Here is a 16441-nt window from a genome sequence, read left to right as displayed (position 1 = left end):
AAGTTAAATACAATGAACTATGTTGTTTTTTCCCATGCCTCTTCTGATTTGTATTCCGTTTGAAACATGTGGTTAGAATGAGGAGACAAGTTACATAAAAACAAACAAACAAACAATGAATGAATGAACATAGTAATTAGGAAAATATTAAAGAAACTTTAACGTATAACCTGGAGTGTATGCTGAAATATAGAAGGATCATAGAATCTGATGGAGAAAACACAGAGAATAAATCAGAGAAGTATAAGCAATTTTAAATATTTTTGGGGGGGAGGGGATCTTTTGCAATAAGACTATTATTAAATTGTTTATCCCGAAGTTTTCTCTTCTGTTTTTCTTTGGCAAATGATGACAACATAGTTATTTTAAAGAGATTAAAGGGGAAGTTCAATATGTACCAAATACGATTGGAATTAAAAAGAGCTGAAGAAAATAGAAACAATATTTTTTACACAAGAAGGTAACAAGTGAAATTGTAAAGATATGGTGACTTTAAACTTTCTAAGATAGTCATTGATAATTTTAACCTGTTGGTGCCGGAAGTGGCCAGCAGTATGTTGCAGGCCCCTCTGGAGACAGAGGTTAAAAATGATTGATGTGGGACAGTCCCTTTAATAGTGCAGGGATTCAATCAGTGTAGTGAGTACCCCCACAAACAACGAATGCGCCACTACTACTCAACACACTTATCTGCAGCCACACTCTTTGGCAACCATATTGGGGTAATGCTGAAACTTCATCCTATTTTCCTCCATCACAATCAGCAGTTGCTCTTGGTATCTCACAGGGACACAGCAGGGGGGACGAGCAAGGCCCGGCTGCTTCCGCTCTTGGAGCTGGTTCAGCAGGACCACATGAGACTGGTAGTCACTCTGTGTGGTCTGTGGGAAGCGGCAGGGCCCCACGCAGTTGTTAATGTTGATCTCCTCAGGTAGGTAGGTTTTGCTGTCAACAGCATCAGACTTAAGGTTGATGGTCAGCTCTTGGAGGCGGCAGTAGGGCTTGACGCCACCGCTACGGTTCTGTCGGGACAGTTTCTTTCGGTCCTGCCAATAAGTGCGAACGGTCTGCAAAGCCTTGAGGAGCATCAGGGAGTGGAGCTTCCTGTGCTGGCTTTCTCCCAACAATGGCATCTTCTCGCTCTCTACAGGCAAGTAGCTAACATTGAAGGAGCCATAGCAGGAACCCAAGAGGAGTTGAAGGGTTTGGACATGGTCCCTAGAGGATAAAACCTCTTCCAGGCCTTCCATCACCTCCTGCAGTTTCTTGGTTACCTTCTCAAGCAATGTCCCGTCCAGTCTCTCCTGAAGGGCTTGGGTCCCCAGGAGAGTCAGGCTTCCTGGCATGAAGAGGAACACCAAGGGCTCCTCAGACTCCACCAGCCACTCCAATGCCTCCACCTCTGTTATGTTGAGTACCTGGGGGTGCAGGTCTCCGATGCTGTCGTCCCTAGGGTCAAAGGGCAGATGGATAGAGGAAGTCTCTTTACGGTGGGAGCTCAGCAGGAGTGTGGTGAAGTGGGACAGGGTCTCCAGAAACTCGTCCTTCCTCCCTGCAGGGAGAACAGTCAGGCCTCCTTGGGAGCTGTAGAAAAACATACCTTTTAATCTGGGCTGAAGAAATACAGTATCTTAATACTAAGAGCACTACCATGAAGCCCAGTGTCAGATCTCTTTATTTCCCCTTGCCACAGACCCCAAAATGATATCATAAGCTCTCGGGGCAGGGACTCGCGCTTACAAAAAAAGAGTCTATAGTACTGTGTACATTGTCAGCGCTATATAGGAAAACAAATATATTATTATTAGTTTGGACAAGAGCATTGGAGACCTTACAAGTTTATTCTTAAGAAACACGGCACCTGACTACATCTGAAGAAGACAATTCTGTGCTCACCAAAGATCTTTACAAACTAGATTGATTAAGAACTCTTGTGTTGATACGTTAAAAAGTTGTCACAGTATTACTAGAAAACTGCACTCCATATACATATTCACGTAGAGGTTAGCAACAACATACACCCCCCAAGACTTGTGACTCAAACTTTACTGTGTATCATACGAATGTTTATTAAAAAAAACTGTGTGCTGGATAATGCCCCTGCTCCACATATGGTCTGGAACTACTGAAAGAGAAGACAGTACAGGTAGTCCTCGCTATCCAACGTTTCACTTTACAATGAATGGCATATCCAACGCTTTAAAATGCCTCCCTATGGGCTGTTTTTCGACGCCGGAATGCGTTATCCAACGCCTAAATGCGTTATCAAACACTCACCACCACTGATTAACATGGGACTCCCTTTACAACAGTTTCACTATCCAACGCTACTTCCAGAACAGATTCCGTTGGATAACTGAGGACTGCCTGTAGCTGGTTGCTGTCCATATATTATATCACTAGAGGGTTTGGTCATGGCAGTGTTTTTGTGGTGGGGATGCTTGCACTGGATCATATATAACTGCATTCTCAGCATTTACAGTGCTCCAAGCCATAGGTCATCACTGGCATGTGCAATTAAAAAGTAGCTGTAAAATGCTTGGTGCAAGAGCACAATCTTCTTAAACAATGATGCAAAACTGCACACCATTTTTTGTATTATGCTACAACAGAAAGAGTGGACTTTTTACAATAAACTGATTTTTTTAAATAAAAGAGAAAGTTAAGGTAGGTAAGTAAATATCACCCAATACCATCACAGTTTGATCTCTGGGTATTTTCAAGCAGGCAAGTAAAGTGATCTTAGATGCATGTACACACCTGGAGTCTGATTTCAGCTCATCGGACTGCAAGACAGGGAGAGAAATTGCAGCCTGTCCACTCCTGCCCACAACCATGAACAGGGCCGGTGTAATCCTAGAGAAACACTTGTCATCTGTACCAAACAGGAGCCGCTGAGTTTCTGCGTCTGATAGGGTAGATCCTGTCCATGAAAGGAAGAGATAAGCTTCAGAACTCCCTCATTAATAGGAAAGATATATAAGAGCGTGGACCATTGAGGGCTTAGCGTTTGCACGCAAAATATGTTGTGTGGTTAAACCATTTGTGGTGCCACTACTTTGGATAGGAAGAAACCAGATGAAACTATTCTGTGCAGAAGCAAACAAAGGTTGTATCCCTTTTGCTGCCAGTAAGACATACAAGACATACAACATAGGACCCAGAAATTAACTAGACATCTATACTAGAGGGATCCATGGTTCATTTATATTGTCTCGGGACATACTGTATGTTCTATCGCGTTTGTTCCACCACAGCGTGGCATTACAGTAGCAATACAGAAGGGACATGTCACTTGTCATGTTTAACTCTACTCCTACTGTGTGGTGACACAACTGTGACATATTTTGGGCCTATTAATTAAACTCCTATTTTGACAACTATTTTGTTAACGGTAAATTGGGTGAAATCGGCATGCAATCCGGCATTGTCCCATTCCCCCAGGGAAGGGGGAGTGAAAAGAGGGGGGAGAGGGAGTGAGAGGAGAGGGGGAAGAAAAGGAGTGAGAGTAGAGGGGGAAGAAAAGGAGGGAGTGAGAAGAGGGGGGAGGAGAGGGAGTTAGAGGAGGGGGCTGAGGGTGTGAAAGGAGGGAGTGAGAGGAGAGGGGGGAGGGAGTGAAAGGAGGGGGAGTGAGAGGAGGGGAGTGGAGGGGGAGGGAGTGTGGAGAGGGAGAGGAGCAGGGAGGGAGAGGAGGGGGGTGGAGGGAGGGGAGGGGGGATAGAGGGGGGTGGAGAGAGTGGAGGGTGGATAGAGGGAGTGTGAGGGAGGGGGAGAGGGAGTGAGAGGAAGGGGGGAGGGAGTGAGAGGAAGGGAGAGAGGAGGGGTTGAGAGTGAGGGGTTGGAAGGGAGTGAGAGGTGGGGAGGGAGGTAGTGAGGAGGGGAGGGAGGGAGTGAGGTGGTGAGGGAGTGTCGGAGAGGGAGTGAGAGGAGGAGGGAGAGGAGTGAAGAGGGGGAGAGGGAGTGAGAGAAGGGAGGGAAAGAGAGGAGGGTGGTGAGAGAGAGAGGTGGGGAGGGAGGGAGTGAGAAGAGGGGGGAGCGGGGGAGTGAGAGGAGGTGAGGGAGTGAGAAGAGGGGAGGGCGGGAGTGAGAGGAGGGAGGGAATGAGAGGAGGGGGGAGAGGGAGTTAGAGGGGGATGAAGGGAGAGGATAGGGAGGGAGTGATAGGAGGGTGGGAGAGGAGGGAGGGAGTGAGAGGATGGGGAGAGGAAGGGAGTGAGGGGGGAGAGGAGGATGGGAGAGAAGAGGGGGAGGAAGGGAGAGGAGGGGGATGGAATGAGAGGATAATAGGAGAGAAGAGGGGAAGGAGTGAGAAGAGGGGGGAGGGAGTGAAATGAGGGGGGAGGGAGGGGGGAGTGAGAGAAGGGAGGGAGTGAGAGGAGGGGGGAGAGTGAGAGGAGGCAGAGAGGATAAGAGGAAAAAGGAGAGGGTGAGAGGAGGGGGAGAGAGTGAGGTGGAGGAGAGTGAAAGAAGGCGGAGAGGATAAGAGGAAACAGGAGAGGGTGAGAAGAGGGGGAGAGAGTGAGGTGGGGTGGTGAGGAGGGGGAGAGAGCGAGGTAGAGGGGTGCGGAGGGGAGAGGGTGAGGAGGGGAGGAGAGTAGGAGGGGGAGAGTGTGAGGAGTGTTAGAGGAACAGGAGAGTGAGAGGTGGGGGAGAGTGAGAAGGGGGCAGGGGGAGTGAGTGAGAGGAGGGGGAAATGAGGGGGTGAGATGGGGGAAGAGTGAGAGGTGTGAGAGAGTTAAAGGGGGGGACAGAGTGAGAGGAGGGGGAAGAGAGTTTGAGGAGGGGAGAGAGTGAGGAGGGGGAAATGGAGAGAGTGAGAGGAGGGGAGAAAATAAGAGGAGGGGGAGAAAGTGAGGAGGAGCAAGATAGTGAGGAGGGGGGAGAGAGTGGGGAGGGTGTGAGAGAGTTAGGACAGGAAGAGAGTGAGAGTAGGGGGTGAGGAAGGGGAGGATAGAGGAGTAGGGAGAGAGTGTGAGGAAGGGGGGGAAGGAGTGAGAGGAGGGGGAGTGAGAGGAGGATGGGACAAAGTGAGGAGGTGGGGGAGAGTGTGAGCAGTTTGGGGGAGAGTGTGAGCAGGTGGGGGAGAGTGAGCAGGTGGGGGAGAGTAAGCAGGTGAGGGAGAGAGTGAGCAGGTGGGGGGAGAGTGAGCAGTTGGGGAGGGCGAGCGTGAGGAGGTGGAGGGCGAGAGTGAGGAGGAAGGGGGGAGTGATAGGAGTGTGGGAGAGAGTGAGAGGAGGGAGGGAAAGCGTGAGAAGAGGGAGGGAAAGTGAAGAGGTGGTGGGATACAAAGTGAGGAGGATTGGGTAGTGAGTGAGGAGTAGGGGAGAGAGTGAGGAGGGGTAAAGAGATATAGGAGGTCTTGAGTGAGAGGGGGGGATTAAAAGGGAGGCGGGAGAGTGGTGGGGGAGTGAGAGAGAAGAAGAGTGAGAAAGAGAGGGGTAATAGAGTATGGAGAGAGATAGAGGAGAAGATGGGGGATAAATACATGGGGGGGAGGGAGGGGGAAGAGTGTGAGAAGGGGAAAATAAATAGAGGGATGTGAGAGAGCAAGGGGGTATGAAAGAGAGGGAGGTTCCGGTGGAAACTAGGGCCCCTCTGTCTTAAATGCTCCGAGCCCCCCAGAACCTAAATCCGGTCCCTGACTGCAGACTTATTACCATGTTTGGCTAATATGCTGGTAGCCATCACAGATAGTCCTCGTTATCCAACGTTTCACTTTACAACAAATGGCATATCCAACGCTTTACAATGCCTCCCTGTGGGCCGTTTTTCGACGCCGGAATGCGTTATCCGACGCTCACCGCCACTGATTAACATGGGACTCACTTTACAACGGTTTCACTATCCAACGCTACTTCCACAACGGATTCCGTTGGATAACCGAGGACTGCCTGTGTACTATTAAATGGAGGGGGGGTAGGTGTGTTAAGGTGAGGATGGGTGATGGGGTCAGGTGTCCCAGGGTGGGATGTGGAAGGAGTTAACTCCTTGTCTCTTTTAGTGTTTAGTAAGACATTACATGTCAATCATTGCATTCCTAGCCTTAATGACATGCAATGGATATATAATAGAATAAAGTGCGGTTTTAGTATTTTAACACCTTGGCTTCCATAGGGCACAGGAATTCATGCATAATGCAATGCCTACATGACCACTATAGTTTCCAAGGAGTTAATAATTGAAGCCTTTCACCAGAGATACACAGGAAATATACGAATTTGAATATGTAAAATATATTCAAATGATTTATGATTAGATTTCCCAGGTGTGTTCACAGGTATCACACCTCTTCTCTATAAAGAAAGGACAATTTCACCTGCATCATGGAGGCGATTTTATAGGCGATCTTCAAACTTGCAGTTTAACAAATAGAATTAAAGTATAATTATTTTTATTTTTTTGGGGGGGGGGGGGTTATATGAGCTTACTGGGTATCTGTGTATTGCTTAACAAATAGCCCATAAATATGACATTTTGCATGTTTGGCTCCTCTGCATTGACAATGTGCAGATTGCACGTAATTGCAGCCAGAAGAAATCAGATCACAGACGACGTTACAGTAAGAAGCCTTTAGACATGTGATACAGGATAATGAATACGGTGAGATGCAAATCCGTGCAAAAACATCTGGGCCCTTATCATGAATAGCCCCATTCAGTCTCTCCATTACCCTACACAGACACATAGTGGCAGAAGAGGCCTATGACCCAGCAAGACTGTCCCTCCCCCTCAGGGTGACAGTGACAAAGGCAGAAGGGGCCTACAACAGCTTGGTGTGGGGGGGGTCATACACTAAACGACCATAGCCATTGGCGATCTTCAAAAGCCATTCATGTGACTCATGTGTGTCATTAATAATTACTGTTGGCTACCAATGTTAAGTAAATAACTCCCATAGCCTTCCCTTCCCAGCACCCCAGGGTGACACTGGGGATTTCTTACCGTCTGGGTGGCCTCTGATCTGGACAGACATGTGGAATCGCAGATCTCCAGAGCCGAGACTCCTCGCGGTCCCCCCCACTCTCAGGACAAAGAACCGGGTGTCCGGCGACATGCACAGAACCTGCAAACAGGGGGCATCATTGTATCAGTCAAAGGGTGCCCCTCATCCTGCAAACGGGGCATCATTGTATCAAAGAAGCAAAACGGGTCACTTATAGCTCCAAGTTCCACCTAGAGTTCTAAACTTAATAAAGTCCCGTATAGTGTTATAATTGATAGTATATGAAGTACTATAGTCTGGATATATGCAGCAGTTCTATGAGCAGGTGTTGTTCATTAACCGGTGTCTTCACATGTGGTAAACGCGTGGGAGGAGAATTTTGCCCCTGTTCTGTCCCTAGTGTGTTTCTTGTTTTTTTAACATGTTGTAACCCAATAAACTTTTTTTATTTTTATATCACCCGGTGAGTTGCCTGGTGCCTTCTTGCCAGGATAGCGGTCCAACCAATCTACAGCTTTTACATTGAGCATCATTGCACAGCCTTAGCGCGGAGAGGCTGCCCCTCATCCTGTAAGCAGAGTGCAAGCTCTTTGGAACAGTGAGTGCTCAGCCTCATACTGGGCTGCAATTATAACGAGGAAACACTGGCTGACACCAGTGCTGTATTAACTCCTCAGTGTGTGCCTGGCTCCTGTGGCAGCAAACAGGTTAAGGACAAAGGTGCGATTAGAGGACATGACTTGTGGGTGGAAGTTGAGCAGTGTGATTCCCAGGAGTGGTGCGGATTATGTGTTTCTCTTCACATAAAATGTGAAACAGAACAGAGCGTCTCTGTGTAATAAAGCTGGGAGATAACATGTACTGTACAATGTAGAATGAGACAATAAGGATACAGTGTGTCAAAAAGTGGCAGGGAAACTCCATGGCAGCAAAATAAAATAATCCCATGGTGAGAGGCACCCACTTACCTGCCCCTGTGGGAGACCCTCTCCAGTCACTAGGACCTTGGATCCGTGGTGGCCCAGGTAGGGCCTGTGTTTGCCAGGGTAGAAGACGAGTATCAGGAACTGTAGGTGCTGCAGGAGAGGGGCGATGTGTTCCTGCACTGTAGTCTTAAACTGCAGGCTGGCGCCAGCTTCCCACTCCACTGGGGATGAGAAGGAGCAGGCAGCTAATTCACTGTGTGTTTTGCTTTTACCTTAAAAAATAATATAGGATGTACAAGTAACAGTGAGAGTCACACACATATTATCTCAGTGCTATATACTCTGTATTTGAAGTGATATAAATCCAAATGGCAGATTAAGTAAGTGACTGTCACACCCTGTGCCTCAGGAACCAACATTAGATTGCAAGCTATGTAGGGAAGGAACTGTGTGTGTGTGTGTGTGTGTGTGTGTGTGTGTGTGTGTGTGTGTGTGTGTGTGTGTGTGTGTGTGTGTGTGTGTGTATATACACACACACACGTACATTATTACATACACGCATATATGTGCACATACAATTAATTCCTTTAGAATTACGGAGTAAGGTCCTGCCCCCTTCACTGCCGGAGGGGTTAAAAGCCTTTCAGGTGTGGTGTGTGGTTCAGAAGGTTTCCAAGAATAGCTTGTACAGAAAGCACTGGTTAAAGTGAACATGTCCGGTCATACACACACTGTATATAGCTCACATCTAATTACAGGTACTACACACATAACACAAGGAATGGGTTAACATCCCTTTTATATACAGAGATACTAGCTAACCTGAGAGACAGGTGATACGAGTTACAGTTGCAGTCTTCCCTGAAACAAAGGGAACTAGTTACATAATGTAACTGGTTATCTATCTGCCTCTATCACACATGCAGCATTATACTGTAGTTACTCATTTAACTCTTAGCTAGTTAATTTCCCATCACTCACATGTAACCAGCCATAGCCTCCTTACAGATGCCTGATTTAAGGTACAGTAGTAGAATTTAAGCATGACCTAACTCCCATGTAAATGAATGTTTGTTAGGATGTGCTAAAGCGTAGCACTCTTTAGTGAATATGGGCCATAGACAGGTAGAGAGGGAAGGACATATTGGGGCTTATTCAATTAAGTAAGATTCAGCACTACAACACCGAAGGTCTCATTGAGTTGCAGTTTATTGAATACGCCCCATAGACAGGTAAAGATAGAGGATTATTTATTAAACTCCGACAGTGCGGATCAGAGCACTATTACATGGAAATTCCCATCAAAGTCAATGTGAGTTTCTGTGCGATAGTGCCCTGGTCTGCATTTTATAGCTTAATGAATGACCTCTAGAGAGAGACAGATAGACGGATAGATAAGCAAACTGATGAATAGACAGACAGGTAGACACATAGGCAGACCGATAGAGGGACACTGTGATTTAAGGTCCATTGCAGAATAATTAGGCACCCGATCTGGAGTCAACTACCATTGACTTGAATGGATCAGGTGCGTTAACATGCAACAGACCTTAGTGAATCTCCAGCACAAACAGGTAAACAGAGAAAGAGAGATGGCTAGATAGATGGATAGACAGGTGGACACCGACAGGTAGATAGAGATAGACAGTTAGACACATACAGGTAGATAGAGATAGACAGTTAGACACAGACAGGTAGATAGAGATAGACAGTTAGACACAGACAGGTAGATAGAGATAGACAGACACAGAGAGGTAGAGATCACCAGACAGACTGATAGATGATACTCTCACCATTCTCCAGGTGCATGATTATGAAGTGCTTCCCTTCAGGTTCAGCCAGGTGACTTGCAAGGCGTTTCAGTGCCACCAGAGCCTTGGGCTGCTCTTCTTCAGGACACATCCCGAACAGCTCCATGTCTCCTCCATCCCACGATGCCCTCCTCACTGCGTCCAGGAAGCCGCTCTCATAGTCTGTGAGGTCCCCCTGCGTCTGCAGTTGACTCCAGCCCAGCCCGGCCCCTCTGCCCACCTTCATCCTACACAACGGTCCCTGCCAGTCTTCAGAGCCCAGCTGACGCCTCCCATGCTGGCCAGGCTTGGAGAAGTCTCCCTCCGCAGGGGGTATGGGCCTCCATCCTTCTACCCTTGACCACTCATGACCACTTTCAGCCACCTTGCTGGGAAGAGCGTGGGCCAGTATCGGCAGCAGCATCAGCAGCCCTACTCTCATCTTCTCCATCACTTAATGTGTTGTTTAGAAAAAAATACTAACAGTACCCTGTGTGATTGCAACCCTATTAACCCCCCCCCTCTCTTTTTTAGAAGGACACACGAGTTGAGAATCCACTTCTAAAGTAGAGCATCTTTCCCCCAAAAGACCAACAATGACGCCACTTTGCTAAGGAAAGTCACACAAAAAAAAGCAGTGGTACTGCCTCCCTGTAGCGATGCTGCCTCCCCTGTGAGATGGGAAGGTGGATGGCAAGGTTTGTGCAGAAGGGAGGGAAGTTCCTGTATGTTTTGAGCACAGCTAAGACCTTGAGCTCACAGTGGGATGCGTCTCCCAAAGCAGTCAGCCCACGTGCAATATTATTCTTCCCTCTTCGGACAGAGCATGGGATCCCTTGCTATTTATTTTTACGAATCCGCCCCTGAGAAAGAATCTCTGCCTACATTGTCCTTGAACTTTTTTTTTTCTGCCTCAGGGTAACAATAGCACTATTGTGGAAAAAAATACAAGACACACACAAAAAAAAAAAAAGGAATTAAATCAATATTAGGGTGCATTAAAAAATAGAAAAAGTAGACCAACGTTTCGTCCCAATATAGATCGTCTTCTGGAACCGAAACGTTGGACACTTTTTCTATTTTTACATGTTAATTTCAATCTATTTTTTTGTGTCTCGTGTTTTTGTTGTTGTTGTTGTTGTTGTTTACTTCATGTTATATACAGTAACACCTGTAACTGGAAGGTGGTCACTTCTGAGCACATATTTAACTATTATTTTTCCCTTTCTAATGGGCCTCTCACTAACTGCTTAACCACTATTGTAGAAACACCCGCTATCCAACGTATAACGTTGCGCTCTGCATGCATAACATAACCCCTGTGGTGCCAGAGGGGCTTGCAACGCATTGCGAAGCTGCAAAGAGGGTCATGTTGCAGACCCTAATCTATTAACACAAACTGGTCACAGTGAATACATCCAGAAGTTCTCGCATTTCCATAACATTCATGTAAAGAGATTTTCTACGGGGGACATTAAAGATGACATTTATTTATTTATGTATTACATTTATAAATCTGTATTAAATGTTTCATAATTAAAAAATATATATCTTTATTTCTAGGTACATGGGTTATTTTTTAAAAACGAGTGAGAGCAAAATATGTATTACTTTAATGAAACCAAAATAAAAAAGCTAAATATAATCCTCTGTAATGCAACACACTTATTAACCATTAGTGGATTTCTTTTGCATCCTCGAAGATTGTATCTCGCTATAGATTTGCATGTGAAGCCAGCTTGTGGTCGTCAGATTTAAGAGAACTCATTCCCCCATCTCACCCACATGTGCACCCATGTGCTGGAGATTACAGTCCTAATCATTTGAATGGAGTTGATGTTTTCTCTAGCACTAGGAAACAGCTTCACATCATGATATATAGAGCCCAGAGACAGATAGAGGATCACAGACAGACACAACTCCTTCCCAATCTGTTCTGCAACTCTGCGTGTAAAAGCAAAATGCAGGAACACAGATTAATAATAAATTTGTTTGTTCAACGTTTCATTTCCCATTGGAATCTTCCTAAGAAAGGTTCAAATGGGAACTAAAACGTCAAACAAATACAATAATTATTCATTGGCATGCCTGCTATTTGCTCATGGGGTTTTACACATCCTCTGTGCAAATTGGAGTGCTACAGTCATTCACAATCTATCTATCTATCTATCTATCTATCTATCTATCTATCTATCTATCTATCTATCTATCTATCTATCTATCTATCTATCTATCTATCTATCTATCTATCTACACCCATACACACTATCTATATACCTCTCTCTCCACACACACACACACACACACACACACACACACACACACACACACACACACACACACACACACACACACACACACACACACACACACACACACACACTTACACACACTTCTACGTGGCTTTAAAGGAGCAGCCCCTGATGGTGCTTAAAGGCAGAAAATATATTTACAGTATTTATTAAATGTTTTACCAGGGAGTAATACATTGAGAGTTACCTCTCGTTTTCTTTTTTTTTGTAAATTCTTTATTTATAATCAGCATTTTTATAACATCTAACATATACAAAACAATACAACACAACTTAAACCATATACTAATAAAAACAAACATAAGACCAACAATCTGACATAAATAAAAAATAAAATAATTAGTCAAAGAAAAAATAAAACAAACTAGGACAAGTCAATCCCATTAATAGTAGTCCGGGTTATCCTTATTATTATTCTCAGATGGCAAATGTGTCCACGTTCAAATCCTCTCACTGTGTCCTATTAGCACTGAACTCTGACCATGGACGCCAAAGGCATTCATTCACATTGTAACCGTGTGTCTTGTCAGTGGTTATCCTTGATAATTGTTCCATTTTCATGACTCCCATACTCACGACTTCCATGGTCCCATGGTGGGCGCCGCCATCTTTTTCTAATTGGCAGTGGTGGCACATCTTGCTGCATTTAGCATATGTATTAATAGAGATTTCCTAATTCTGTTCCCCTTGACCCCTTCTCTGTTTAGCAATATAATACTCGGGTCTTTGGGGATTCTAATCTTGATAATAATAAAAATCTGCTGTAATATCACATCCCAAAACCGCTCTATTATCTTACACTCCCTCCAGATATGAAGCACTGTTCCCACCTTCGCACAACCTCTCCAGCACTTATTGGAAGTCCCTGGATGGCATTCTTTCCGCTTTTGCGGGGGTGTAATACCATCTGTTCATTATCTTATATCCATTTTCTAGGATATTCATTGATATTGAGGAGGAGCTGGTATTACTCCATATCTGTGTCCATCCAAGTACAGAGTACTCCCTACCCAGCTCTTTTTCCCAGGCTAGTACAAACCCTGGTTTAGTTTCAATATCAATTTCTAGTAATGCTCTATAGATGTACGATATATTGTGCCCGCCTGCTCCCTGCAAAACCAGCACTGTTTCAAAAGGATTCAGCATCCTTAATATATATTTTTTGTTTTTTTCCCGTTCATATAATGTAAAATTTGCATATATTGCCATCTCTGCCTTTCTTTAAATTCGAACTGGTCCTGAAAGTGTTTCAAACATCTGGTCTTGCCCATATCCATCAGGTCTCCCAGCCTAATTACACCCGCTTGACTCCACATTTTAAATATTTCGGAGTCGAGCCCAGAGGGGAAATTAGGGTTCCCACATATTGGAGTTAGAGGGGATGGGAACGTGGAGATTCTCTAATCTTCAAAGATTTTGTCCCAAGCGCTTAGTGCTACGCCAATAGTGGGGTGCCCAATAGAGGGGTGCTCAATAGAGGGGTGCTCATACAGACCTCTAGGGCGATCTGTCTTCCGAAGCCATAGAGCCTTATTTGTATCTATTTCTTTGCAATAATTATTTTCAATTTCCACCCAGAGTTTATTTTTAGTACAGTGAAACCATTCAAAAAGGGCATTCACTTGTGTAGCGATATAATATTTGTTGATGTTTGGTAGCCCAAGTCCAGCTTGTGATTTATGCCTTTGCAATATTTTAGTGTTGGTCCTTGGCTTTTTAAATTCCCAAATAAATGTAGTAATTTTACTTTGAAGGGTAGTAATATACTGCTTGGAGACTTTCACGGGGATAGTCTGAAACAAATACATAAGCCTCTGCAATATATTCATTTTAATACAATTAATTCTACCTATCCACAAGATAATATTCTTATTCCATCTTTAAAAATCGTTTTCTAATGTTTTTGCTAATAGAGTATAATTGGCCTGGAACAGATCTTCTACATTTGGCGTTATGTTTGTACCTAGATATTTTATACTCTTATTCTTCCACTCGAAAGGGAAGTTTTCTGTAACTTGGGCCACCAACCGTGCCGGAAGACTTATGTTTAGAGCCTCTGTTTTTGTTAAATTGATTTTAAAATTAGATGCTAAACTATATCTGCCCAGAACATTCATTATATTTGGCAACAAAACCAGAGGGTTTGTTATTACCAAAAGAACATCATCCGCATATAATGCAATCTTATGTTCTTTCTCACCTATTTTAACTCCCGCAATATCTGGATAATTCCTTATTGATTCTGCTAATGGCTCCATTATTAGTGCAAAGATCAACGGGGACAAAGGACATCCCTGTCTCGTACCATTAAATATTTTAAATGAGTTCGAGACCTGCTTATTTACCTTGACCCTTGCCGACGGATGACTATATAGTGCCTTTATATACTGTCTAAACATGTCTCCCGTTCCTATACGTTCCAGCATTTTAAACATAAAATTCCATTGCACTCTATCGAATACCTTTTCTGCATCTATAGATAATATCATAGCTGGAGTCTGTGTTTTATTAATCTGGTTCAGAAAATGTATAATTCGTCTAGTGTTATCCTTGGCTTCACTTTTGGTATAAATTCTGTTTGATCGCTCTTCGCCAGATCCGGCAAATATTCATTGAGTCTGTTCGCTACATTTGTAAGTGATATTGGGCAATAGCTTGCACAGTTTCATTTATCCTTATCTGGCTTAGGAATAACCGTTATATGGGCTTCTGACATATAATGGGATAGGTTTCCTGAGTCTCAAAGTGTTAAACATGCCCTGAATATATACTATAAGAGAGTTAGCAAAGGTTTTATAGTATATATATATGTGGTAATCCGTCAGGGCCTGGACTTTTCCCATTAGGTAGATCTTTCACCACTTTTTCTATCTCTTCCCACGTTATAACCGCATCAAGTTTATCTCTCGCCTCAGGTGTAATTGTTCTGGTTTGAATATCCTTCATAAATAATTCTATATCTTCCTCTATATATGCCTGCTTCCTATTTTGTATGGCTTCTATATTGTATAATTCCTCATAGAATAGTCTAAACTCTTCTTTAATAACTTTTGGATACCTCTCGTTTTCAAGTATGTCCTGGGCATAGAGTTAAGATGACAAATAATACATGGTTACAAATACATAGTTACATAAGTGAACAGGTAACAGTGAACAGGAATATAGTAACAAGAAACAAGCAGATGCCTAATAAAAGCACTTGAGCGTATCCAAAATTATTAAATGTATTAAACAGTATCTAAAGCACACAAAAAATATTACAAATAGTCTCAGGTGTAGCCTTAATACCAAAACTAACTGCCTGAGAAATATAGTTGACATGAAAAAGAATCATGAGGGTGTAACCAAGGCACACAGAAAAATAACTCACTAAACTAGTGCATGAAACGTGACACAACTATCTAACTGGTTCCAGGTGAAAGATTTAATTCCCCCTAAAGACACCGCCGTTGTAGAAACTCTGTGCTAGGCAAGACATCCCCTGAAAATACACACCACTGATATACAGTAACACCAATATATGTGTGAAGGTTGTGTGTATGGGTGTCATATGCCAGTTGATGGAATGTAGAGGGGAGACAAGTTGAAATCTGTAACTACAAAGCCCTATATGGAAAAAAGTGAGTTCCATAATAGTCAGTGAAAATCCACACAGGGTTTGTAGTAAGAGTTAAATACGTATCCGGATCCTGCGTCATAGAAAGTCCAGAAATGATCAATGAAATGTTAATATATTACGTTTTTGATTATATATATATAGTGCAGAATAAATGAGTTCTTCAGTATTAGGAGATACCTTTTTTATTGGACTAACAATTTATGTCATGGGACATAGGAGTTTAGGTCCTATGACATAAATTGTTAGTGTAATAAAAAAAGGTATCACCTAATACTGAAGAACTCATTTATTCTGCACTATTGCAACTGGACTAACACGGCTATTTTCTGCTATATATATATATATATATATATATATATATATATATATATATATATATATAATCTGTGACCAATTAAGATTCACTGTGAGAGTGTATATATATCCTAATACTTCCTCAGTCAGCTTAGACCGACGTAACGCGTAGGACTGACGTCACCACGTCGATCATGTGGTGTCTTGAGATCATTTTGGACACTAGTATTGGATGCCTACTGAGGTGGTATGCCGTGGTGAATAGATCTGTTGGACTGTAACACTACCTTGAAAGATCTTGACATCGGTTCCTGCTCGCACAGTTTGTTACTGTTACCTACAGGCTTCTGGCGGTGCTCCACGGGTCTGCAGAGGTGTGAGTATTGGCTGATACCCTCGGTCACCCGGTTTATCATACAGTTTACCAAATAAACCTTTATGTGAATTTATTCTATATCCATCTTGTAAGTGTGCACTTTTTATCACACATCTATTTTATTAAATAATTTTATTCTATGTCCTGGAAGTTATTGCACTAGGGGGTGCGCTTTTTTCCT

The 16441-nt window shown here is 43.7% G+C and overlaps 1 protein-coding gene across 1 annotated transcript; it reads right to left on the bottom strand.

The window, feature by feature from the left end:
- Positions 1-6: 6 nt before the first annotated feature.
- AMH (anti-Mullerian hormone) lies at positions 7-10481 on the bottom strand. Its single transcript, XM_075611576.1, has 5 exons — positions 9663-10481; positions 7912-8090; positions 6943-7063; positions 2761-2923; positions 7-1584 (listed from the first exon to the last, which is right to left on the bottom strand). The coding sequence occupies exons 1-5, from the start codon at positions 10108-10110 to the stop codon at positions 687-689; spliced, it is 1809 nt and encodes a 602-aa protein (XP_075467691.1). The 5' UTR covers positions 10111-10481; the 3' UTR covers positions 7-686.
- Positions 10482-16441: the final 5960 nt, after the last annotated feature.

This window comes from Ascaphus truei, chromosome 8, assembly GCF_040206685.1.
Source record: "Ascaphus truei isolate aAscTru1 chromosome 8, aAscTru1.hap1, whole genome shotgun sequence".
Classification (NCBI taxonomy): domain Eukaryota; kingdom Metazoa; phylum Chordata; class Amphibia; order Anura; family Ascaphidae; genus Ascaphus; species Ascaphus truei.
The sequence above is the reverse complement of the archived record's forward strand: the minus strand, read 5'-3'. Positions and strand labels throughout refer to the sequence as shown.